Consider the following 27,875-nt stretch of genomic DNA (forward strand, 5'->3'; position numbering starts at 1 on the left):
CAATACGCACTAGTAGCAGCCTAGCTGGCGGTGTTAGATGCAAAAAGTTTCGGGCACATGCAATGTTACATTTCCACCCCATTTTTTTATATAGAAAAAATTCTAAATAAGAGTCTTGAAGTGAAAATCATTTCAAATAAGGACACGAAGTTCCTTTATTTTCTCAAATAAGAAGTTGAAATAATTATGACTGTTTTAAATAAGGACTTAATTTCACTGGCCAACAAAATATTCTAGCTGATAGGGATATTTTCATCAAACACATTTTTATTAAATTTTAATTAAATTAGATTAAAAATATAAATATAAAAATAATTACAAATATTTATTAAAAAATGCAAACATACAAGTGGGAGAGTGGTTGCCGTCTTATCGCCGGTGAGGCGGTGATGATGGCCAGCGAGGTTGCCGGCGCTAGCCTCGTGCTGGCGACCCTTGCTAAAGGGTTTGAACATGAGATTCGCTTACTGTAGGATAGCATACCTATTGCAACTTACCTGATTTTGCCTAATTCTAAGCATGGATCCTCTTATTGGTACCAGAGTCATGGTTTCATTTGTAACTTGGTCTGTTCTATGCACCTAGATGGCAAATCTAGTACTAAGAAAATTTTCTCTTAATCATGACTAATCTAGATATTATTCCAATAACTTTCAATGCTCCCATTACTCTTTCTCCATCTTCACCTTCTTCCTCTTTGTTTGAGTTTTGTATATCAAATATCTCCAAGATCGATTATCTTTATGATGTTTCTTTTAGTGATGATACTAAAATTTCTGAAACCCAACTTCTTCTTATAAACCCCTATTCAGCTTTTGTCAAACCCTCTTCTTCATTCTCTCCCATCCACTCCATAAGACATCTTATTCGTCATACTACCAAGGAGGTTAAAGAATAAATTTGATCAACATCCTATTTCCACCACTAAAAATGAGTATTTTGTTTCTCTTCAGATTCCCCTTGAATTTCCTAAACAATGGACCCAATAAGGATATTTGCATATTCATTATGAAGTTGTGCATTCTTGTACTTACTTTTAATGGTGGAAAAGGTTTGTCGGTTATGGCCAAAATGGCCCTGTTAAACATTCAGTTCTTAGAATACCAACATGCTTGCATTGAATGTGGGGATAGTCTTTGTGACCTTGTATCCAAATTTTAATGTTGCTCTTTCAAATGCTCAGTTGTTTTCCTTCTTAAAGGTTCAAATCCAGCTTACAAGAGCACCCTAGCTACTGACTCAATTACCACAACCCTTCATTATCAAATGATCTATTGACTGTAGAATCATGCCCTTGATCTTAATTTCCAAAATGGAAATGAAGATGCTTTGTTCATCTCCATTCAAAATGATCAGGCCTCTTTTATCCATGCCCCTAGGCAAATTCCCAAAGAGAAGTTAACCAAGTTACTCCGAGAAACTTAAATTACCAACTATGAGAAGCTACATCATAACAATAAGCCACTCCAGTCCTCAGAATTTGAATTTGTTAGGAAAAAAGATGTCATTGTTGCCATTAAGTTCAGCAAAAAAAAGGAAGAAAGTCATTCTATCTCCCAAACTTTGTTTATGATTCAGCCTTGTGTTCTAGACCCTCCTTGAACCAGACCTAAGGAAACTTGTCCAATACTTCCAAAGTGATGGAAATCCCGTCCATTACTATAAAGACCCTTACGGTCATTATTTTTGGAATCTTTTCTATCAATGTTCTTCATATACGAGTTCTCCTGATGAAGTCAACTCGATCACAAATCCAAAATGAAAGGCCTGAAAGGCTAGAGATGGTTTATACCAAAGGTATTTAAATGGAGATTTGTCTGTAGCTCATCCTCACCACCATCTTCACTATCCTTTTATATATCACAACCATCATCTCTTCCAGCTCACCGCCTTCACCTCCTCACAAAAAAAAAAAAAAAAAAAAAAAAAAAACAGTTGCTTCTTCATTTCACAAACCTATTCTTAAGTGGGCAAAGAATAATTTATACCCACTTGAATTCCCAAGTTAAACTCTAGCACTTGACCAAGTACATCAAAAGGAAATAAACCCTACTATTTTCATGTTTCAAGAAGTAGATTTTCCCACTCTCCTCAAGGAAGGCTCTAAGCTTTCTTTTCCCGCCACTGAATAATTTATTGATCCATAGAGGAAATATCTTCATGTTAAAAAATTCTTGCTCCAACTAACATAGAGAAGGTAAAAAAGAACTCTTACTACTGAAGCCGTTTTAAATTGGCAATAGGAAGCTTTTTTAGCACCCAACAATGCCTTCAAGACGATTGATTCCAGAATCATTGATGCGGCAACGAGATCTTAAAAAATATGATGAATCCACCAAGAAAATGCTTTAGATTACGAGATAATACTTCATGCCGTAGAATCAAGATGGTATTTGGGATATCATTATCTTGAAAGCCCAAAGGTTGAAATAGAAAAGCTCAAAAGGTAAATCCATCTCCTTGAAGAAAGAAAATTCAAGCCTACCGATCAATTCCCTACTTTACTAAGAATTGAATACTCCCTTCCATCTCCACAAAATACTTTAGTTTTTGCTACCCTTGTAAAAACTGCTACCACACGAGATAGAAGCGATATGGTTGAGATGTGAAATCGCATCTAGGAAATGGAGAGATTAAGGAAGGAAAGAGCAAAAGAAAAGATACTTGAAGAATCTGTGAAGCCTATAAGGGAGGATCTAAACCAGATGATGGTGTCCAAACCATTGAAATCTTTCCCAAGAGACTTGAGTAATCAGGAAGGTGACCAACCTAATCCCAGTGATTTGAAAGATCGCTCTCAAACTACCTTAGATTCGATCCTTCCAATCGATACAATTTCAAATTCAAACTCAGACTCTTTCATCCTCTTCTTCCTTTTCGATTTCCGCTGTTAAATCTTTTCCCATTTTACCAGCCACACCTTTGATATTTATCACTAACTCACCAAAATAGAAAATGGAATCAAATACTTCTGAACCAGAGGCTATTCAACCAAATAACCTGTCCCAAATTCCTACTTCCTCTTCTAAATAGTTTTTTACCATCAATGACATATCGTATTCCAAATGACCAAAAAAATTTGAAGAATTCCATTCTAGCTAAATACTCGAGCTCTTACTATTGACAGTAAATATGAGATCCTTCTTGAATTTGTCATAAGGTTTACCAGCAATCTCAAACATTAATGGCAATCAACTTCAGATGCTAACCAAATGGACTCTGTGCTCATGGCAGATTTTGCCCAAGCCATTGGAATTGTCTTATCACTTTTTTTTTATAGGTAAACCCACTAGCCTGCTAAAGCTTAAGAGGAGAATATTTCAAAAGAAAATGTTGTTCTCTTCAAAAAAGACATCTCAACTGATATTATCAAGAAATGTTCAAACTTTTCTATGAACTTAGGGCTAATGCAAACTTAAAGCAAGTCTTCTTAGCCTTTATTCCAAGAGAGCTTTCTCAATAAGTTGGGAGGTCCTTTCTCAACAAGGGAGAATTGTGGACATTCCATTTGGAGAAATACATCAAGAAATTCATCTTTGTATGGATAATTTATGTCTTAAATGCCAAATGATGAAAAGCTACATCAAGGACAAACGAGAACTCGATGGTGCTTGTTCCCGTGAGCATCTTAAGATCAAGTGTTTTAAAAAAAATTACGATGGCTATTGTAAAAAATACTCTAGAGAAAAGAAGCATTTCAAGAGATTCGAAGTGGGAAGATCCAAGCATAGATTTAAGTAATTTCGAAGGAAAAAAGATGGAGTTTCTACAAAGATGAAAGGACCATTCAAAATGCAAAAAATCAACATATTGCTTTATCTGCAACAAAAAAGGTCATTTCGCCAAAAATTGTTCCTAGGCAAAAAAAGGTCAGAACCATCTAATTCATCACATTGAATTGAAACCGATGTCTCTCTTAAGGATGATGATGGTGTTGAATCACTATTTTCTATTAATGAAGATCCATCTAAACAAACTCTTTCATTCATTCCTTACTATCAAACTTCCAGTGAAATCGATTCTAATCTAGACTCTGAAGATCCTTTTCACATATCGCCGACCCCTATAGACCCAGACTCCAATTTTAGCCATTGCTCTTATTGGAACTGGTGCTAGTGCTTCAATTATAGATACCGAAGAATATTGGACTTCTACTGTTTGGTATTTCAACTTTGTCTTAGGAGATACTTTTTTTATAAATGTGCATACTACATCAGTGACCATCCAGGTTTTTCCTTAGTGTTCTATAAATGCCAAAATCTTCAAATCTAGCATTCTCAACAATGACTTGATCATTGAGTGGGACATTAAGATCCAAGTTTCTAAACTACAAATCATTTCTCGAAAAGGGTTTAAGTATAAAGACCGAGCCTTTAAATTTGTCAATATCCAAATGCTCTTTTCTATCCAAATGAGTTTAATAGATCCAATCATGCAAAATTTGTTAGAATTTTGTACATAATCTCATTCTAACTTCTCTCAGAGATGCTCCCATCCTTTGTGGAAAAATCTAGAATTCTATGTTTGGCTCCCTTTAAAAAAAATGAGGATATAAATTCTACCAAGGAAGTCATACGGGAATGAATCCATAACATCTCTTTTTTGCTCAGAAAAAATGTTCAAAACTATTACAGCAAGGTCTTATTGAATCTCATATTCCCAATAGGCTTGCAAAGTCTTTCATGTCAACAAGCGAGCCGAATAGGATAGAGGAGACATTGAATTAGTCATAAATTATCTACCCCTCAATCTCTTCCTCCAAGATGATAAATTTCCATTACCCTCTCGAAATTCTCTTTTCGCTGGATTAACTAAAGCTCACATCAATTCCAAATTTGACCTCAAGGCTAGATTTTGGCAATTGGTCATTCATCTTGAAGATAGACCCAAAATAAAGTTTTGAATTTCAAATCAGCATTTTCAGTGGAAAGTTCTCTTTTTGGTCTCAATGTCACCTATTCCTTATTTCAAAAGCCATGTGTCATATCTTTTAGCTAATTTTTCCTAGCGCAATAATTTACATTGATGACATATTACTTTACAATCAAGATGAAGAATCTCATTGTCAACTTTTTGAGCAATTTGCAGAAATTGTGAAGAAATATGAAATCGTGCTTTCTCAAAGAAAGATGATCATTACCCAAATGGAGATCGAATTCCTTGGAATGCACCTTAACAAAGGAACATATTATCCAGGATCATATATTGTTAGGGAATTATTGAAGTTCCTAGAAAAAATTTCAAGACAAAGCAAGTTCGGCAATTTCTTGAGATTATTAATTATCTTAAAGATTTCGTTCCAAACATTGCAAAACTATTGATCCCATTGCAATTGATGTTAAAGAAAAGTCCTCTGCCTTGGAGAAAGGCTCAAACTAGAGCGGTTGCAGAATTAAAGGAGGTCATGCAAACTCTTCCTCCATTGTAAATACTATCTACTAGGAAGAGAGTCCTCTAAACTAATGCTAGTGATGAATATGAGGCAACCATACTGTTGCAACCAAATTTTCGAGTGAACCACTTAGAGTTTGGCTAATGGATTGTTAAGCCTAGACTTAACTCGGGCTCTCCCAAACTCATACGAATTCGCAACTTAGGTTTAAATTCTTAACATACAGATAGATTTTATCTAGGAGTCGTCACTAATCTATTTTTTAGTAGGTCAATTAGAAACCCAAATAAAGTAACGGGAGTTTTACCTTACTTCTACGAACCACAGACTATGGGTATGAGACTTGGTTACACTAGATTTCTCTAATGCCCTTTCGGTACCATTCTTTTATTTTCAAAAATGCTTTTATAGGCAGCTTGGATTGATTTTAAATCTATTTTCCTAACATGTGAAGCAATCATGTAGGTGCGCAATCCACCAATTTAACACCCAGATTAATAATGAATAAATTGCAAAACTTACATCATACAACGAAAGCATCTGCAATGTTAAATCAGAATTCATATCGACGATCCTAGGTATGATTTTTAATTAACACACAATCACTCAATTTTTGTTTTTACTTTTTTAATGAGAATCATGCAATGCATGCTACTAATAAAATGATATGACATGGCAATATGACCTAAACTATATGACACAAGTATGCAATCTAAATTAATCAAATGACCTAACTCTATGACAAGGAAGTTCTAATTAAATGAATTTAGTAATGACGTGCATTTCATGAACCTAATTCTATATGACGTGCACATGATCTTTTATTTTCCTAAAAAAATGCAATATATCCTAAAGAATGAAATGAATTTACTCTAAGACAATTTTTTTGGTGTTTTTCATGAAATTTGAATTTAAGAAAAATGTAAAAATTATCTATCTAAATTAAGATTCTATCCAACTTATATTAAAGATCAGGTTAGACTAAATCCTAATTTAAACTAAGATATTATCTTAACCCAGCAATCTCTAGCCTAAGATGCAATCAATCTGAAAAATCAATCTAAACTTAAAATGAAACATGCAATTTTATCTTAATATTCAATGACGTGCAAAAATGCCCTAATTCTATTTTTTTCTTTTTATTTTTTATGAAATTCGAAATTAAAATTGCCAAATAATTAAACGTGCAAATCAAATAAAAAAAAAACTAACAACGTGCAATTCAAATGAAAAAAAAAATAACATCCTAAATGAATGCATTTTTTTTGGATTTTTTATTTTAAAAAAATCGAAATAAACTTCTATTCTAAATATGCAAGATAAACCTAATCTAACTCAATTTTTTTTTTCTTTTTTATGATAACAAAGTTGACTCAAACAACACAACAGCACATCCAACAAGATAAGATTGTTATCCAAAAATTGATGAACCATATCTCGCGCATGAGATCGGGTTGGCTAATTTCAAATTAAATTGTGAATCAAATCTCGGGCATGAGATCAGATTGTCGATTTTGCAAGGAATTGTGAGTCGGATTTCGGGCGCGAAAATCGGACTGTCAATCTCTAATTTGAGGGGCTATTTCATGTCGGAATCTCAATCATACATTAAGGAATAATTCCACTAAATAAATAAATACCTAATTTGATTCACGGTGATATTTGGCTGAGGAGGGACTACTTCGCGGTGGTTGCGGCAGCTTGCTAAATTGGACTGAAAAATTGTCGCAACAAACTACTCAACAAATTTGGGAAAATCAATGGAGCGGGCTGGACTTGCGCTAGGAGGTATCTGCGATTAATGGAGATCATGGTTGTGTGTGGCTGTGCATTAAACATATAATAACCACGTCAGGAAAGTGAAGCCATAACCACTGGGATTCACCCAAATGGCCACCCTTCCAACATGGAAGGGGGAGGTGAGGGGTTCGAATCCCCACCTTCTCAGGGGGATGGGGTGGGGACGCGTGAGTTTGAAGTGGGTTTTCACACGAGGTATGGAAAAAGTGTGAAAGTGAATGTAGAGTAGGAATAGAATAGGACTGACAAAAAAAATAAATAAGTGAAGCCATGAGAAAATCATAAAACTCTTCTCTTATTTTCAGGTGTTCACATGGGCATGATATGTGCCCCTTTTACGTGACCATAGAGAAAGAAGAGTGGAATTTTTATTGAGAATTGATAACTCCCTTGAAAGCTTGATGATCTCCTCGGTTTGGTCTCAGTGCGGCTCGAAGACGGATGGACTCGGCTCATCTCAAGAGACAACAACCTTCGTCGTCGGGGCTTGGATAGATTGGAGTTCGCCGAGGTCGTGCTCCCGATGTCGTTTTGCACACGGAAGCTATGCAGATGTTCAGCAACCTAGTGGATAATCCCCCCACCATTCTCTGGACTCAACAACACCGCTCATCACATAAGGCTCGCACCCCCAGAAAGGCTTTGACGCCTGCGCGGACTGCTGCGGTCATTATGGTGAACGCATGCTCGGCTGAAAGTTCGAAATTTGATGAGCGAGATCGCGAGCAGTGGGAACGATTAGTTCAAGAATCGAGAGAATGAGCTGAGATGGTGGTGCTTCATTCGGCGCCGCACACCCTAGTTCGATGCACCTGTTGCTGTCTTTTTCGAAGGAGATTTGTGCCTGAATTTTTTGACCTTAAAACCTAGAGACAAACCCTTTTGTGCGGCCGTATATTCAATGTGTGGCCCCCCAAAATCTTACGCAAATTAGCCTATTTATAGGCCATGGATTAGTTTTTTTTTTTTTTAATTTTCCAAAACCATATCCAAGAAGATTTCTTTTCCAAACGCGATATTTGCTTTTCTAAACACGATATTTGTTTTTCCAATATTTGCTTTTGAATTGAAATTTCACAAAGATAAATCCGTAAAATATCTCCGAAGATACATGCTTGGGCCGATTTGCTCACTTCATGGACTTAGTCCGGCCTTTCAAGTTAAAGATCAGAACCACTAATTCGAACCTACCTGTCACCGGTCCAATAAATAAATGCAAAAAAAGCAAATTAAGAATAAATGCACCTAAGTATATGGTATGCAATTAATATTTTTTCAGGGATAAAATTACCCTCTAATTTTCTATGCAATAAATAAATGATCGGATCGCCAAAATTTAGGTATCAACACATACTATTTGAAGAAATTAATAGTACGCTTACAAAAGTAAAAAGCTTTTTCAAGCTGAAATGTATTATCACTCTACTTTCAAAGAGATATTGACAGTAAAGAATAGAATAAAATAATTTGAGTTCTATCTTATTGGCCATCATTTCCTAGTAAAATTGGATATGGGATCTTTTCCCCAAATGACCAAATCCAAGTAGAAGCAGATTCTTCATTCCCAATTGCTTCGATGGGCTGAGTGATTTTCGAAGTACTCTTTTGAAACCAAAATACATTGTAAGTAAGAAAAATGTAATTGTTGACTTTCTCTTCAAACCAAAAGCATTAGTAGAGATCAACATATACATTATAATGCAGTCTTTTTCCTAGTCAGAAAAGTATAAAATTGAAAAAATGTGAGAATAGCCAAGTCTAGAATACCCTCAAAAGATTATTGAGCAAATCCAAAATGATAAACTCACTGAAAGTCTTGATAATCTCATGTGGTACCACATAGATCTCTTCAGATTGCATGGAGGCTTAATTCTTGATCATTTTGGATTAAACCCTAAGTATCCATTTATACATCCATTAATCTAAAAGGAAGATGATTTCCCTAAAAAACTCCGATGGCTATTATGGTATTTAACCAACAAGTATTTAATAGCTATTGAGTTTCCCACTAGAAAATTCATTGTCAAATTTCTCAAACTAATTGCACTCAATTATAATAATGAAAATCAGAATGATAGAAATCTCTTAACTATGCTCAAGTGATTTTATCCTCCTGCTTACTGAAAATGCCCCTTCCTAGTGGAACTAAGAACTGCCCGAGCAGAGCCTAAAACACGCACCATTGTGTTTTTTCATCATCCATGGCCTTTGGTACATAATAATGGCACCCTCTTCAATGCTCCAATCAAAATAGGTGCTACAACCTACAAACCTCAGCCACATCTTCGAGAAGATCGTGTTTAGAAGTCATTTCTTGATTGTGTCGGATCCGTTATATATTATTGTAGAGAATTCTAGAGAGTTCTACGTCAAGAAAATCAGACAATTCCTAAAGAAGTATGGGACTACTTGACACCTATTCCTTGGAACCGTGAAGGTCTAGAAGAATTCAATCGAGCACAAATCAAGCAAAGACAACTCAATCACAGGAGCAAGAAATGGCAAACATAGACGATCCTGCACAATCCTCTCAAGATCAATTGAGGGAACCCATTTTTCAGGACCCCTATGATCACGAACCTTTTCCCTTATCCCTTGGACTAGACCTCAACACCATCTCTCATTATCTCCAAATATCAAACTAGTGTCAACCAATCATACCTAAAAGATTGAGCGTGGAGACTAACACTCCAAGACCTTCCAGGAGACATGAACTTGAAGAGAGACATTCTTCAAATGGTCTAGACATGTGGGATGCTTTGCTACTACAAAGAGAATTCACTCACAGCTCAAACAAGTCAGCCTATAACTATAACTCCGGATGGAGATAAGTTTGTAATAAAATTACCATAGCATCGGTCATTATTTGCTACTATAGCAAATAGTACCCAATCCCTATTCAAAATCCTAAGCTTACAATAATTTGGTCATGGACCTTTGCTCATTGTAATTATGTTAAGGACCCCAGTCTATTGTGTTGTCCTGTCTTATCTTTATTTCCTACTATTGTTTCAGATTTTTTATGTACCCATCCCTATAACGGCCTATAAAAGGCCTCGGATCTCCCAAATCTCTCAATGTCTCTCTAAACACTTCTCCTTTAGCCCGGTAAGATCCTTTGAGAAATATAGTTCGCTTAGTTATAAATGTTATCATCCTTGCATCACTAAGCATCTCTATGAACTAAATCGTTGGGTATTTTACAGTAAAAAAACAATCCCTGAAGAGCTTGAACATAAGATTTTCCTACCGGTGGGTAGCATACCTGCTGCAACTAATTTGATTTTCCCTAATTTTAAACATAAATCTCATATGACTTGCCAACCTCACTAAAAAATGGAAAATGGTGCTGACCCACTCCTACATTTGGGTGAGGGTCAGCCAACCTCACCTAGGTGATGGCCTCACTAGAAACAAGAGAGGAAAAATCTAGGCGATGGTCAGCCACCTTTACCTAGGCGTCTGCTATCGTCACCGCCCCACCAATGATGGGTTGGCAACCATAGGTAAGAGGAAGCCCTTTTTTTTTTGGTAACCCGGGAATCCCCGTATAATCGACAGCCGACGAGGTAAACCCGGAGCGTTGCTAACGTAGGACCACCACTACGACACCGTACTTAAGACCACTAGTAACGACACGGAGATTCGAACACCTTCCCTTGCATTAGGGGAAGGAGCCTGAAGCCAACGCCACCACCACCACCACATGGGATGGTAGGGAGGAAGCCCTTTGTATTATGTGTTTCATTTTATTTTATTTTTAAGTTTTAGTTTTTTTTATGGAAAGAAAAAAAAGGAAAAATTAGTAAAATTAAAAGGACAAAATTGCCATCCACAAGATGGTGAGTTCTTGCCTTTCTTTTAGACCAATACAGTCATTTCAAGTCTTTATTTGAAAGAAGATCTACTTGAGAGTCATATTTAAGAAAATAAAGACACTTTGGACCTTTATATAAAATAATATTCACTTTAAGTCTTTATTTGAGAAAATAAGGACAGTTCAAGTCTTTATTTAGAACTTTTCTTTATATATATATTAAAGTAAAATGTAAATTTTGTCTTAATCTCAACGATCCTTCCAAATTGCCCCTATAACGTGAAATAAAATATAATTAATATTTCTTAATAGCCTCTTATTTTCAACAATTTCTTGTACCAATGCTTATCAGATCTTTTAAATCTCAATCATCAAACTTCAGGCACGAACGAGCGTGGCGTCGAACGAGACACCGGAGCCTTGCGGAGGTCCAAACTCTTATCGTCTCCCCACGCGCGCGCAGGCGAGAGGCTCTCAACGAGTCCTCTGATGCGCCGCTTGCCTGCATGCCACGCCATCCCCTCCTACTCGCCATGTCCGACTCTCCACCAACACACATGGCAGCCTCTCCATTGTCGAAGTCCCTTCCTCGGAGTGCTCCATCTCTCTCTCTCTCTCTCATATATCGGTCCAGAGGTTGACCCAATTTTTCCCTTTCCTTTTCCTGCCATTTTTCTATGCTTCCCCGGCTGCTTCTGCGCCCTCCCTCTCTGCACTCCCTCCCCGCCCGCGGCTCCCGGTTGCTCCAGCACGCGCTCCGGCCGACCGGCTCTCCTCCGCTCTCTCCGCCCCTCTCCGTGGTGGTCCTCCCTCGACCCTTCCGCGCTCGCAGGGCGTTCGCCATGGCCGAGCACACGGACGCCCCGGCGTCGTCCTCGTCGCAGCCGCCTCAGAGGCACGCCAACCGTCTCGCCTCCGAGCACAGCCCTTATCTCCTCCAGCACGCCCATAATCCCGTGCGTGAAAACGGTTCCCTCTCTCTCTCTCTCTGTTTCTTTTTCTTTTGTATGAATTTGTTCTCCGAGCGAACTGTTCGGGAGCGAAATGTTTCGACTTTCGACGGTTTGATTTTGAGGTTCCGTTCGGTAGAAATTGGGTCGTCGCTTACTGGCCCGTGCGTCGGAATTTTTCGAGTGTTTTTGAATTGGTTTCTGAATTGACACTGTTTGGATCTCCCCCCCCGGTAATCTTGGAGTGACTTGAACGACGAGAATATGGTGGAGGGGAATCGGTACGTTCTCATCGCGGCTTGTAAAACGGTGAGATTGATTAAAGTTTCGATTTTTGTGGATTCAAGGTCGACTGGTACCCGTGGGGTGAGGAGGCTTTCGCCGAAGCAAGAAAAAGGGACGTGCCCATCTTCCTATCAAGTAATATGAAACTCGTTTTCGTTCTCTTTGTGGTTTTCGGGTCTGATTCTTTTGATAACATCATAATGCGTCGCCAGCTTACATGTTTTTTTCTGTGCATCTCTTGTTGGCATCCGTCCGTTCTTTCATTCGAAGTCGGCTACAGTACGTGCCACTGGTGAGACTTATTCTAATTTAATGCGCTCGTGCTTTGTGCAATATCTTGGGTGGATGGTTTTTAATGGTATAGTGAACTTTTCATCATGAGTAGGTGTCATGTCATGGAGGTGGAATCCTTTGAAAACGAGGGAGTTGCAAAGCTACTTAATGATTGGTTTGTCAGTATCAAGGTAAAGATATACAGGAGGATATCGCCTCCTTTGCTTTAGTGCATTGGTTGCTACTCAGTTTTGCATGCTAGTTTTGAAGCTATTTTAGTTATTTGGCTCTGAATATTTTAACACATTTGTCCTACAGGTGGATCGAGAGGAACGACCGGATGTTGACAAGGTATCTTATTTCTCACTCAGGGGATGTTCCTGATAATTTTGGTTTATAATTGTCACTATTCATTTACTAGCAATGTTTTTGTCAGTGTTGTGTTTAATTTTGTCTTCAACTTAAATAAAAATGAAAGATGTCTGGGCGTTATATTGGCAATGATTAGTATATATCAGAAATACTTTGGTAATGTGGAGCTGCGTATAGAATTTAGGTGAAGCTAATGTGCCGTTAACATATCTAGATTATTGCTTGAACCCCTGATAAAAGAAATTATTTTCTGTTTTCCAGGTATACATGACATATGTGCAGGCCTTGTATGGTGGTGGAGGTTGGCCTCTGAGTGTCTTTCTTTCACCTGACCTGAAACCTCTAATGGGTGGGACTTACTTCCCTCCCGATGATAAGTTGGGAAGACCAGGCTTCAAGACTGTGCTAAGGTGAGAATGTATACTCATTCGTGTATTATATATGCTAGTGGTTTGTATTTGCTGAACGTTTCAATTCTAGGAGGAGTGTTGATTGTCCGTGCAAATGCTATGTAGTTGTATGCTTAATCGATTCTGATCTTTGTCTGCAATCATGTTGTTATAGAAAGGTGAAAGATGCATGGGATACTAGGAGGGATATGCTTGTTAAAAGTGGAGCATTTGCCATTGAACAGCTCTCGGAAGCACTATCAGTGAGTGCAGAATTGAATAAGTTGTCAGATGGACTTCCCCAAACTGCAGTGCACAAATGTGCAGACCAGGTGATGATTTTGTATTTGACATTTTCGAATTGTCTTAGTCTATGTAGATGATCTCTTAGTATACAGCACTGGCTTCACAAAGAAGTGCCCTCCAAATACTTTGCTACATTGATGCACAGTTGTTCAATTTATTATCTTGTCACCTTGAATTTCCTTCCGCTGACCAAAATGCTCTAGGCTTGGCTTCACATTAAATAATAATAAATAAAATATATATATATATATATATATATATGTTAGTTGTATGTTGTGATTTCCATTGTTGATGGGATATATATCTTTGTTCTAGCTTTCAGCTAGTTACGATCCAAAATATGGTGGATTTGGATCAGCCCCGAAGTTTCCCAGACCTGTAGAAGCGCAGTTGATGCTTTATTATGCCAAAAAGCTGGAGGAGGCTGGGAAATCAAGTCAGGCAGATAAGACTTCGGGTATGGTTTTCTTTAGCTTGAAGTGCATGGCGAGAGGAGGCATCCATGATCACATTGGAGGTGGCTTTCACAGATACAGTGTGGATGAATGCTGGCACGGTCAGTTCCTTCCAAAGGGGAAGAATTTGTCTTTTCCCCCTTTTCTTGGGTTTTTTTTTCTACTTGGGGGTGGATATTTCCTGTTAGATTTTTCTGTGAGATGTGAATTTGATAGAAATAACTGAAGTTCCTTTCTCTTTGCAGTTCCACATTTTGAGAAGATGTTGTATGATCAAGGACAGCTTACCAATGTATATCTGGATTCTTTTGCAATCACGAAAGATGTGTTTTATTCGTGTGTTTCCCGTGATATTCTGGACTATCTGAGGAGAGACATGACCGGATCTGAAGGTGAAATATTTTCAGCAGAGGATGCAGATAGCGCAGAATATGAAGGAGACCCAAGGAAAAAGGAAGGTGCCTTCTATGTGTGGACTAGCAAAGAGGTGAGTTCATGAGGCATCTGACCTCATTTCCAAGTGATTTATTTAGACATGTACGTTTTGTATTTACCTTATAATCTGAATAGTCGAGCTATCAATATGTTTTGAATTTTCTCAGTGTCCTTTTTCGTTGTGTACCTCCTCCACTTGTCATTTACTTGATATAAATGTCATATAAAATGGACTACTTGCTAGGCTTCTCTTTTAGTCATATCATCTCTACTCTGAAAATTCATTTGATTAGCTTAATGATATGGGCTATCCTTGTTTGGCTTCAACTTTTCATTTTTGCTCTGTTGACTGTTCCAATGACTGTTTGGGAGCAACAAAAGACGCAAAATTTACACAAATAGAATCTTCACATGTGCTTCACATAACTCTCCAGGACCTACAAATACGTCCATAAACTTGACAGGATATGATGACATTATGCATACTGCTTGTTAAGTTGGTACCCTGATAAGGAGGAAAAAATGCGATTAACATTTTCTTTTCCTTTCTGTCTGTAGCTTCTTCATTTGTCTTCTGTGACTAATCTCTGGAATGAAGAGTTGAGCTAGTTTGCTTGTCTAAATTGAAAATGTTGGTTTGCTTCTCTGAAGGTTGATGATGTACTTGGAGAGCACTCGGAACTTTTCAAGGACCACTATTACATAAAACCATCCGGCAACTGCGACCTCTCTAGAGCAAGTGATCCACACAATGAATTTAAGGGGAAAAATGTGCTTATTGAGAGAGGTGATCCTTCAGCACAGGCATCAAAGCACGGGATGCCTATAAGCAAATATCTTGACATTTTGGGAGAATGTAGACAAAAGCTTTTTGATGTAAGAGTAAGGCGTCCTCGACCACATTTGGATGACAAGGTAATTTCGGGAGAGTTGTTTTATTTTTGTGAGGGAACAATTGCGAAATCTCTCCATGTAATGAACCTAGAAAAAGACTAATGTAATGCTTCTCTGTGACCAAAATGTATCCTGGAACTGTCCTCTGCTTTTCCTCAAACGAAATAAAACATGCACTGTGTCTTTACCTGTCATGTATAATTTAATTGGAGGTGCTTGCCAGGTCATCGTTTCATGGAATGGGCTTGTGATATCATCTTTTGCAAGAGCATCTAGAATTCTCAGGACTGAAGCAGAAGGAACCAAGTTCCATTTTCCTGTTGTCGGCTCTGATGTAAGCTATGCTGCCTTTTGATTTACTTAATGCTTTTGTCTGCTCTGCATTTATTGTAGTGATTATTCTTAATTACATGCCTTCTGCTTGTGACTAGCGGTTAAGATATTGTTCTTTATGTACTGCTATTTTCTTCATCTATTGATAATTATGGGTACTGTTAATGGTGCTTTGGTTGACTAGCTGACGTGCTTATTGGTAAAGCTTATAGCATGTAGTCATGAACACACTGTTATTTTCCATTTGCAGCCCAATGAGTACTTGGAGGCAGCGGAGAAGGCAGCCTCTTTTATAAAGAAGCAACTTTATGATGAGCAGACACAGAGACTTCAACATAGCTTCCGCAAAGGCCCATCCAAAGCTCCGGGATTTTTGGACGATTATGCTTTTCTAATAGCAGGGTTACTGGATTTGTATGAGTTTGGCGGTTCTATACAGTGGCTAAAATGGGCGATTCAGTTGCAGGACACACAGGCTAGATCTATCAGCCAAAGTTTATTTTGCACACTGCTATTAAATTGTATGCTTTTTTTTTATCTGTTTTGAATTATTTCTTATATTGCGATTTTTCAGGATGAACTCTTCCTTGACAAAGAGGGAGGGGCCTATTTCAACACCACAGGGCAAGATCCATCCATCCTCCTCCGTGTTAAGGAAGATCACGATGGGGCTGAGCCATCAGGAAATTCAGTGTCAGCAATAAATCTCGTGAGATTGGCATCTTTAGTTTCAGGAAGTAGGGCTGCCGGGTACAGGCAGAATGCAGAGCATCTTTTGGTAAACATTCACTTCGTCAGAATCTTTCTTTGCTTTTCTTTCCCATTGAGAGAAAATAAGTTGTTTCAATGCTGCCGCGACAATGATGTAGGCCGTTTTCGAGTCGAGATTGAAGGAAGTGCCTATGGCCGTGCCGTTGATGTGTTGTGCGGCTGATATGTTCTCCGTGCCTTCTCAGAAGCAAATCGTTGTGATTGGTCGGAAAGATGCTCAAGAGTTTGAGAAGATGCTTGTTGCTGCTCATGCGGAATATGAACCGAACAAAACAGTATGTAACTGTATCAGAATATAGAGGGCTTTTTTTTAGTGTCATATTGCACGTATAGTTCCTAAAATGCAATTGTTGACAGGTGATTCACATCGATCCCGCAAACTCAGAGGAGGTACAGTTCTGGGAAGAGCATAACAGTAACATTGCGCTGATGACCAAAAACAACGCTGCTGAAGACAGAGTGGTGGCGCTTGTGTGCCAGAACTTCACTTGCAGCCCCCCAATCACCAGCGCAACCTCTCTTCAAGCGAAGCTGTCGCCTAGATCAGCCGCCCGAATCGCATCCTAATGGAGTGGAGTGCTGAAACACGAGGCGCGAAAGGGTTATGCAGCTATGTGCTTTGCCAGTACTTAATAGTAAATAACGTACTCGAGTCATGTTTAGCTCTGATCGGTAAATAATTGTAGTTGGTGGTGTATAGAGATGAGACTGTTCATGTGCCCTGGTAGTGGTAGTTATAGTAATAAAAGGGCCATTTTGAAGGCTTAGCTTTGTGATGTGAATTGTTTTCTTGCCCCCAATTCTCATGGTCCTCTTCTTGGCCGGGAGATTGACTTTTCTTCCGAGTCTATATAAGACAAATTCGATAGGGGAGTTTTCTTTGCAGGGCCTGGTTGCTTGTTTACGGTTGGACCGGTTGTTTGGTCACAGCTAACATGGAGCTTTTTAATCATATTTTTTTTTTTCACGTTTGTGAATTGACCCTTTTGTTCTCCTGGGTTTGGTGACCTTTTCAACTGTTCCTTCTGGGACATACCATTTGACAGACTGGTGAAGTCGCGAGTTGTTTTATGCTCGTGAGGTTCAAAATAGTTTATAATTTTGATATTTTTTTCGAATGGTACAACATTGTATGGTTGAAATTGCGATCGTGTTACGAAGATGCGCTTTAAAAATTGAGAAAGATGCATGGCACGACATTTCACGATAGAGAGTTTATTCTAATCTATGCGGTTTCGACATCTCCAAGATCCCGTAAAGGTGATCTGACAGAAATGGACACGCAAGTCGTGATGCGATTGCTGAGTATTTTTCTGCTCCACTAAGCTTTTCTTCCCATTCAGTTTTCTTCCGCCATTGAAGAATTCCTTGTCGTTTACATATTGGATTTATACGCGCGGGTATATATATATATATATATAGATATACACACACATGGGCGGTTAAAAGAGGTTTACGAGGCAATAGGTGGGATAATTGTCTTAAGAGTCTTAAACTTATGCATCGGCGGCTATTTAAGTTTTAATTATTTCAGTTGCATCAACTTAGTTTTGAATCTTTCGATTATTTATCAATTTAGTCATTTCGATTAATTTTAACTAGAAATTGCTTATATATGCATGTGGTTGTTTTATATAGCATGATTAGCACAAATATGAATAATATTCGTAAAACTTTCTGAATTTTTTTATTGATATTTTTTTTCCATGAGGTTGGGTTGTCGATAGAGGCTACGGAGCTCTTGCCCAAGGGCGTTGTGGGCTGAAACAAGGGTGTCATAGGCCTTGCCCGCCCTCATGAGGGCAACAATTTTCGCTCGTAGCCCGCAAGTGATTGGGCAAGAGCTATGTTGCCCTCAAGATCACCAACCTTGTGAAGGGATTAAAAAAAAAAAAAAAGATAGAAAAAATTAAAATTAATCAAAAATTTAGAAAATTTGTAAAAATTATTTACATCGATGTCGGTCATACTCCAACAAGTGTTCACTTCTGCAATTTCCAACCAAATTTAATTAGAAGAATTAAATTAACAAATCACCAAAAGGTTCGATTTAGCACAATTGAGAAGTTCAAAATTTAATGGCCGCCTAGAACTTTTTGGATGGCGATGGGTGAAGACTGGAGAGTTCCATGACAACATTCTTTTAATGGTCATTCAATTTTTAATTTTGGCTCCCCAAAGAAAAGAAATCACCCATTGAGCTTTGAACCATGGAATACCAAAAAAAATGGAATATAACAAAGTGGCACAACTTCTAAGAATATTCGCTTCATAATTCCTTGTTGGAAGAGTCCGCTAAGTATCAACTATTCAAAATCTTCCTTTTTCTTGGGTCAACATCTACTAATTTTTCTGACGTTTAGTTGTAAGCGGGAGCCATGCAATAGTGCTCCGATGCTTTTGTTTATATGGTCAATGACTCAGTGCGGTGTGATTAGTTAATCACATCTTTCACGTGACATATGTCTTTAATCAATTATAATTGTTTTTGGAATTTTAAAATCACATTTTTATTTATGTGCACGTATCATTGTCACGAGGTATAATATGATCTGTCTTCTATTCTGTAATGACAAATATATTCATCACTTACATGAACTTTTAGGCAATTTTTTTTCTCTCTCACCTCACGATAAACTACATGGTAACCAATAACAGCACGCGATGGGAGGAAATGTGAGAGAAATGTACGTGTGATACGTAGCTTAACATATATAAAACACCATCATCGAATGTTTGCTCGAAACATAAGCAAAGCAAAGTCCGTTTTCAGTTTGGTGAGCAGCTGGATGTGCCTGAAAGAACCGCGCGATGGCGTCGGATTGGCCGAGTTGGCGGTGAAGTCGAACGCTTCATCTTCTCAGGAAGTTGCAGGAGTTAAAGTCTGTCACCATCTAATCTCTCTCTGCGCTCATTCCATTCTTACCCCCGTAGAGAATTGTGGATCACGCCGCGGCGATCTGCCCAGTACAGCTGCAGAGCATCTTTTCCGACCGGGCGAACTGGACGGTCGCGTGGAATTTCGGCTGGAGGTTTCTTCTGGTCGAAGCAACTGGGATCCTTTTTTTCTTGGGGCCGTTGGGCTTCTTGGTCACGTTCGGCATTGATCGAAGCTGAGGAATTCCGAAGGGTTCTTGGATTCCTCAGCTTCTTGGTGCTGTGGAGAGAGAGAGCTTTAGGTCCTTGAGCTGACATGGCGTCCGCATCGGGAGCAGGTTTAGGCTTCAGGTACACAGCTCCTTCTACCGCGGCTCCTGTCGTAATAAACGAAAACTGGGTGTGTTGCCATGAGTGCCAAAAATGGCGGCTTCTGCCATTTGGAAAAAATCCCTGTGACCTGCCTGAGGAGTGGGTCTGTTGCATGCTTGATTGGCTGTAAGTTCCTCTCAAGTGGCATCCTTTCTTCTTGTGATTTAAACTAGTATCGATAGCGCTTGATCTGTTGCTAATTTGAGGTGATGACACTCGCTTAATTCGCAGTAAATGGGATGATGAAGGTTTACGTTGCTTCATCTGTCCAATTTGAATGTACTTCCGACTTATTTGCTCGTTCTCCTTGTTTAGGCATGGCATGAACCGGTGTAGCGTAAGCGAGTAGGAAACTACAAAAGCCTTATACGACATGTCTCATCTTCTTCCTCCTAGTGCTCAAGAAAGCGCTCCTCTTACTCCTGTTTTGACGGGCGCTGAAGCTGCTGAAGACGACACCACTAGCAGCGCCTGGATCACCAGCGCAAGCTCTGTTGGAGCGAAGACGTCACCTGGATCATCCCTTTGAATTGCATCCTAACGGAGTGGAGGACTGAAACACGAGGTGTATAAGGAAGATAAGTACACTAAAAGTATCAAAAATTATGTATGGAGCTCATTTTAGTATCAAAAATTTTCACTGGCTTATTTAAGTGCCAAATAGAAGAAAAACGATTAAGTGCTAACAGCGAGATTAAGTGACGAGGAAACTTAAGAGGAAGCCAAGTATTTTTTTTCTCTCCTCTCTCTCTTTTCCCATCATCTTCGACCGACCATAGAGGTTTTGAGCTAGTCTCACCCTCCCCTCTCTTTTGTTGATTTTGTTTGCATTTATTGTTCTTTTCTTACTTTTTTTCTCTCTCGATTTTCATTTGGAAGTTCTCTTCTCCCAATCTAGTTCTCAATTTGAGAGTTTGAACTCTCTCGATCTAATTCTAGATTTGGATGCTATCCTCTCCCAATGTAGATTTGGGAGTTTAATAAATATGCTTTTGGAGATTTGATACCCCTACTCTATTCGTGTACAAGTTATTTGCCTCCAATCTCAATAATGATCGCAGCACTTTTGGTATCTCTTTGAATTACGAAAATTTACCTCTCCACATGTTAAATATGTATTTATTTAACCTATTATGGTTGTTTTCGTACGACAATAGTGTAGAGGAAGTCGAACATTGACATGCACTGCCAATTAGCAACCCCATAATTATTGAAGCAGGAATTTTCGGCATGTGCTCATCACTGATAAAGACATGAGATCCGATTATCGATCCCAATTTTGTTTAACAGATCTGTTCATATAAAACGAGTTTGTGCTTAACTTTGCAATTACTCCATTAATCATTCTTGTGTTTTGAATTCGGCTTTATTTCTTAGTATTCATGCTATGTTTCGATTTACTTTGTCATGAAAACCCATGTACTTTTGCATTCTTTTGAATAATGAATACAATTTTCTTTCGAAAAAAAAATGACAATGGTAAGAAATTCCAGTCAAATTGATTACGTGATATTTATAATTAAAATTTTAATATGACTTGGCAAATTTTTTAAAAACTCCAATCCACATGGCATTTTCTCGTGGTGTGCTTGGCACTAAGTAATTGCTTTTTAACAACAATTAGCACTTAAGTAATCACTTTAAACAAAATTTAGCCATTTAATTATTACTGTTAACAACTTTTAGACAATGTAATTTAGGAGTTATATGCTCACTAGGCACACTGCAAGCCATGCAGGACTAAAAAATTAATAAAATATATAGCCACATCAAATTTACAACGAGTCAAATTGGAGTTGACACTTAAATAATAATTTTTTTAAGTGACGTTTAAGTAATCTGAAAAAAAAAATTGTTATCTAAAAGAGCGTCATACATAATTTTTGATACTTTTAGTATATTTATCCCTGCAAAAGTCATGCAGCCCCACGTTGTGCTAGTCCTTAGAGTAAATGAAATACTCAAGTGACGTTAGCTCATGTCGGTAAATATTCTAGCTAGTGGTGTGTGGAGCCGACTCTGTTGTTATACCCCGGTAGCGTTTATTTAACTTGCTCAAATTGTCTACGTCCTCTTCTCGACCGGGAGATTGTTTCGCCTTTTCCATGTCTTATGCAGACGAATCCAATAGAGGACTTCCTTTTGCAGACCCTGACGTTGGTTGTAACAGCTACGTGAGCCGTTTGTTCAGCTACCGTGCAGCTTCTTGATCGGCTCTCGAGCTTTTTGACCAAAAGCTTTTTGTTCTCCTGGGTTTGGTGACCTTTCCAACTGCTCTTTCCAGAGGTTGATCATTCGACCGACTGGTAAAAGTTACAAGTCGTTTGACGCAGGTGAGGTTCCAAACAGTGTACAAATCCGGGCACTCTTTCCAACGGTACGACGCTGCACGGTAGTAGATGCGATTGTTTTACGAGGTACGAAGCGCCATAAAATCAACAAAAAAGTTGCTGGGCACGACCCTGCAACTTCGACGTCTCTGGGATCCCGTGAAATCATTTCCGCCGTGCGTCTCTTTCCATTACTATCTTCTCCTGCCATGGTACAGCAACGTTGCTGTATACTTCGTCGGTGCGTTATGCAATATGCATGTCCCTGAAGGCTGGAAGGGCTGAGTAGGTTTTCCAAGGGGGGTCGGCGGACAGTTACATGGAATACAGGAAGTGGAATATGACCCCAGAGAACTCCCCAAGAATATTCGCTTCTTAATTCCTGGGTTAAGGATCTTTCTTGATTTTAGACCACAAGCAGTCTGCTATAGGCTAAATCAAGATCTGACTTTTGCCTTGATCAAACACCTCTTAATTTTCCATATAAATAGCATTTCGACTTATTTATTTGTGCGGTTGTCGTGATGTAATTGGCCAATCATGTCGTTCACGTGACATGTGTTTTAACCAATTATTGTTTTTTCAATCTCAAAACTCTTGTTTTTATTTATATTCACATGCCATTGCCATTGCCATGCGGTACATGACATAAGATATTTTTGTCCTCTTTTGCGACTTTTATTTTATCAATTTACCATATTTTGTATAAATATTTAGTCTATCTTACTTTTTACAGAAATAGCTCTCATCTCGTGGCTATCTTCATTATTATTTATCATATATAAGAAATTAAATTGTATTTGAACCGTTAAATTTGATGGAATTTATCATATTAAACTATCCATACATAGTTTACCATATATCACGCACGTGTTATAAACTTCCTTGAGATGCAAGCGAATCAAGTGCTCGCTCACTTTCAGTTTGGTGAGCAGCCGACTGAAAAGAAATTTAATTCCTTTTAATTTCTCGGGAGCCGAGCTAGAGGAGTCAAGTCAATCACCGTCCAATCCAATTGTTTCTTAATTTTGTCATTATTATGAAAATCGATTTGCTGATTAATGACGTAGGATTCTCTGTCAATCCGTAGTTCGAAAGGATTATTTGTCAATCGGAATAATCATTGGGATATCCTTTGATAATATTGAAATTGCGCGTCTACCTTCGAGAAGAAAAAGCTTACACACAAATATTTTCACATGAAATGTCAATATGCTCTTGAATTTCCTTTTTTCAACATAAAATGTGCCGAAATGAATACTAATAAGAGTATATGGGTAAATTACAAAGTAAGCATAGGTTTTTTTAATCATAACTTTTCCCTTCATCAATAATTCTTGCATCTGTGAATTTTTGTTTCGTTGAGTGTACTATTCATTCTACCAAAATTCACAAAATTTTTGTTTTGTTGAGTGTACTATTCATTCTACCAAAATTCACAAGGTGCATGAATAAGACTAATTTCTATTTCACCACACTCATTCGAGATAGATTTATCATTTGGCTTCATATATGAAAAATAGATTTTCTCGTAGGAAAAAGAAAGGTATTTATATGGTCTTAAAATGAATTTTTTTTTCCTCAGGAACAAAGACCAAATCAATATGGTATCTTGAAAACGAGATGTTTTTGTTTTACAGAATTATAATATTATTTTGTGTATCTAATTTCCTGAGTTCGATAAAGAATAATAACGAGTGCCTAAATAATGGTCAAGCATGTCTTTCAATTAAGCGCGGTCAAATGGGTAGTTCTTGAACTAGTCTTTCTTCCACGGAAGCACATATTTCATTGCAACTGGGGGAAAAAGTTCGTGAGGAAACCGTCCACCGTCACAAGGAGAGAGTTTTAAATTCCATGACGGCAGAACGACCCTGATGCTAATTGGCTGAATTGGCCAAAAAGCTCTAAAATTATTATGGTTAATATATTGAAAAATTTCAAACTGGTATATATACAATAAATTTATCCCAAATTATTTTTTTTATTATGAAAAACCCAGAACCGATACACTTATAATAAATTTAACCCAATTGGCCATAAAAAAAAAAAAAAAACCTAAACTGATATATTACCTCAAACTAATTTATTCGACTGCCAAAAACCCCAAACTGATACATTTATGATAAATATACATTTTGTAAAATTGGATTAATACCAAAAAAAAAAAATCACGAAAATTGTAAACTATGACAAATGGAAAGTAAAGTCCTAAATTGATATACCAATTAACTATTACGTGTCATTCAACTTAATAATTTGACAATAAAATTTAACGGAAACTAACATAGTGTAAATTTATCATAAGCGTACCAGTTTTGGGTAAATTTGTCAAAAGTGTGTCATTTTAGGGTTTTCGGTGATCAAAAAATTAGTTTTAGGTAAATGTGTCACGGATGTACTAGTTTGGAGTTTTTCAGGATGTTAACCCAAATTATTATAAAGTCATCGTTTCAGTCTTAAATTTTTTATTTGATCAACTTAGTCTTTACATTTTGACAACTTATCATTGTGATCCACCCAACTAATTTAGACCCAAAAAATGCTAATGTTAACAATTTTTGCAAATTTCTAGAATATTTTGAAATTTCCCTTTTTCTTTTCTTTTTTTTTAATATTTTATTGTTCATCTTGTTCCTTCGCCAATCGCCATGCCTTGGCGATGGTTGATGAGGGGCTGTAGTCGACAATCATGACTTGGATAGCATGGTCAAGGATGCAAGTGTTCGACTACGACGCACTAATAAACCGTTCGAAGTGCCGGCTCCCGTACACCACCCCATTGTCCCTTATCTCGTCACCAGATCTTGGCAAGGGCCGCAGTGCCCTCGCCAACCACTCCTCACTGACCACCCTTCACTTGTGGGCGGCGACCTTCGCCAACCATTGTGGAGGCTTGAGGATCGGTGGAGAAAGAAGATGGATAGTACAATAGGCAAAAAAACAAAAAAAAAAATCAGAAATTTAAAAAATTATAAAAATTGTTCTCACCAGTACTAGTCATGTCATGTAAAATAATTGACATTAACTAAACCGCCACGTATTTCCATCATAAATTGGACATATGGACCATATTAGAAAATTGTCAAAATGTTTCGACCTAAATTGATCAAATAGAAAAGTGTAGGATCGAATTGGGTGTTATACAATAAATTTGGAAACTTTGAATAAATTTATAATTTTTGGACAATTTTCCCAATGTTAACGTCCAAAGGGTTACTAATGCTAACAGTCAATTATTGAAAAAGATGAAATATGACAAGATAATGCTGACAATCCCTTCCCATCCTATTTCAAATATGAAAAATCCCAAACCTATTCAATTCTAGAAGAACCCAAATTAATTTTACTTTACTTTAATTTAAGAAATGGATGGAAAATTGAGAGATTGAAAATTAGGAAGGAAATAGAGAGAGACAAATTGAAATTTTTATGAGAAGTTGCATCGGAGAAAATCTAATTTTGTGGCAATTCATCTCCTAATTTTCTTTACCTAGTGCCTCCCAAAACAATGGGCTGAATCCATGGTCATCAACTTTTTGTCTTAGAGAATATAATATCACACTAATCAATCTGCATCAAAGAATTTTAATTGAAGTAATGATAGGTTTTTAAAAAGTGCCATTTCCAATCTAAATTTATGGCTTTGTTTGTTAGCAAAAATTAATGATTAATTTTTTTTCTAAAAAATGATGGTTTATATTGCTTATAAAAATGAATGAACAAATAATTTTTTCATCCTCCACAAATATTTTTAGGCATATGTTTTTATTTATTAAATTTTTTTATATAAATAATCATTTTTAGGAAAATATTTTGCTAAATCATTTATTCTTCGAGAAAATAAATGCACCATACGTTAAGGTTTTGTTATGTCGACGACCCTCATACGTACCAAGAAAAATTTCACTCGTGAATACATGATAAAGTCAACAAAACGGACAAAGAAAGGCGAATCTATGAGAATTTCAATTTCAATTATTGTAGGAAAATTAATTTAACATGTAGGGGCACGATGGATGTAAGTGGAGCTGCATTCAGTATTTTGTCCGACCGTCGAATGTCGCTTATAGACAACGAGATCGGAATTTAAATTCCAGCGAATGCGAAAACTTTATGAGCTAATTATGGTCACTAATCCTTATATGGGCCCTCTCTAAATTTTTATTTTTATTTTCAAATAATATAAGCTTAGATTCTAATGATTCATTGACAGGAGACGTGGATTTTCGTGAATTCTTTTTAAAAGTTCAAAATTTATAATTTTTTGATGATCATTTTTGGTTAACATGATGATTGTGAATTTTTAAATGCTCACGCTATCTTTTGTCCTTTTACAGCATATTCCGCAACTATGAATACGACCAATTTTCTTTTTTATTGCATACTTAAATTTTTTATTAATATCATCATAAAATCACCAATCAGTCATCATCGGAGTAAATATATCTTTATATCCACTAACATTTTTAGTCTCTTGAAAGATCACAGCTAGAAAGTAAAGAGGATCTTTTCTCGATCGAATCATTTTCTATGCGTAACAAATTTAATTTCCTCCTAAATCAAGTGGCTTGCAAATTCAAAATGGTGAAGAAAAAAAAAAGGAAGAAGATGAAAACAAAGAGATAAACCGTATCGTCTAAACAGATCTTTTTTTTTTTCTTTTTTTTAACTCCCCGCAGTAGAACAGACGTCTGCGAGATTTCCCACGCAGGCGGAGGTCATCGCAGACTTTTAAGAACACGTCAAACCCACGCGCCTGTGCTGGAGAGACTCGCCACACGCGCTGACGGTTTGTGGCTCCAAGCAGAGTGCCCAATGCCCAGGGCCACCGTTGCGACCACGACACATGACGTAATAAGATAACCTAAAAGCGACCTGTTTCAATAACTTAAAGTGCAATGTCTTGTAAGAGGGATTATTTCCCTATAAAGTTCCCAACTTTAAAATTAAATAATAATTTTGCCCTAATTTTTTATTCATTTAATACGATATCAAAAACTTTCACTATAGTTCTGAATCTACTCCAATATTAAAAAAATCTACTCTAACTTCTTCCAAAATTTTCAAAATTGGAACCATTTAAAGATTAGTTATTAGGATCCGCGTTATTATCAGTATCATCATTTTCGCATGAAATAATTGTAATTTTCTAATGTTGATAATTTGAAGGAAACTAGTGTCAATTTTTATTTACAAAATTGATTTGAGATACGTTATAGCGGGCGTGTGATAGATATTTTTTTTATAAAAAAAAGCTAACCTTCTTAAGAAAGCAACATGTCAAACTTGGAAACGGCCTGTCTATACTTTTAAACTCTGCATTAGTGCCATTCAAGACCCGAATAATGCAATAATTGGCTGCAATAAATGAGATTCCATCATCCGATAGAGAGATTCGCTGGGCATTTTAACCGCAATTTTAGTTAAAAGCTGTGATGACCATTGCTGCAATTGTAAATGGATAGAACCGTCACAACCGACCATCCTGTTAGTTTGGTTTAATGAATGTTATAATTATGGTATTGTACGTTTGGACAATGTGAAAGTGGACGAATATGGATTGATCTAAAGTGCCCTCAATCATTTAAAGAATGAGGAAAAAAAACAAATGATCCGAAGATAATCTCTAATAATTCTATTAATTACGATGTTACGAATAAATAATTACATACTTAAGCATAATATATCTCGGATATATTAGTTTATGATATGTTATTAAATTATTTCATACTATAAATTGCAATATATCAATGCGATTGTGATTATAAATTGATGTTATTAATGGACGTGACGGCCATAATTAATGATTTTACAATATAAT

General features: G+C 37.2%; 1 protein-coding gene across 2 annotated transcripts; it reads left to right on the plus strand.

The window, feature by feature from the left end:
* Nucleotides 1-11,456: 11,456 nt before the first annotated feature.
* LOC104426730 (spermatogenesis-associated protein 20) lies at nucleotides 11,457-17,424 on the plus strand. Of its 2 annotated transcripts, none has more exons than XM_010039874.3 (15): nucleotides 11,457-11,965; nucleotides 12,307-12,379; nucleotides 12,515-12,536; nucleotides 12,630-12,708; nucleotides 12,836-12,868; nucleotides 13,151-13,299; nucleotides 13,454-13,610; nucleotides 13,900-14,140; nucleotides 14,285-14,526; nucleotides 15,126-15,389; nucleotides 15,592-15,702; nucleotides 15,952-16,176; nucleotides 16,276-16,479; nucleotides 16,571-16,747; nucleotides 16,830-17,424. In XM_010039874.3, the coding sequence occupies exons 1-15, from the start codon at nucleotides 11,687-11,689 to the stop codon at nucleotides 17,037-17,039; spliced, it is 2,466 nt and encodes an 821-aa protein (XP_010038176.3). In that variant the 5' UTR covers nucleotides 11,457-11,686; the 3' UTR covers nucleotides 17,040-17,424. The 2 variants fall into 2 exon arrangements, with proteins under 2 accessions (XP_010038176.3, XP_018720846.2); XM_018865301.2 differs by having other exon boundaries at nucleotides 11,920-11,965; nucleotides 12,525-12,536.
* Nucleotides 17,425-27,875: the final 10,451 nt, after the last annotated feature.

This window comes from Eucalyptus grandis, chromosome 11 (assembly GCF_016545825.1).
Source record: "Eucalyptus grandis isolate ANBG69807.140 chromosome 11, ASM1654582v1, whole genome shotgun sequence".
Lineage (NCBI taxonomy): Eukaryota > Viridiplantae > Streptophyta > Magnoliopsida > Myrtales > Myrtaceae > Eucalyptus > Eucalyptus grandis.

What these genes read in the sequence shown, in the direction of transcription:
- LOC104426730 (XM_010039874.3), top strand. Translation starts at nt 11,687, where the DNA reads ATGCTTCCCCGGCTGCTTCTGCGCCCTCCCTCTCTGCACTCCCTCCCC. An exon ending in CGTGCCCATCTTCCTATCAA is followed by an intron (nt 12,380 to 12,514) that starts GTAATATGAAAC and finishes TTTCATTCGAAG; the next exon opens with TCGGCTACAGTACGTGCCAC. An exon ending in AGAATGCAGAGCATCTTTTG is followed by an intron (nt 16,480 to 16,570) that starts GTAAACATTCAC and finishes ACAATGATGTAG; the next exon opens with GCCGTTTTCGAGTCGAGATT.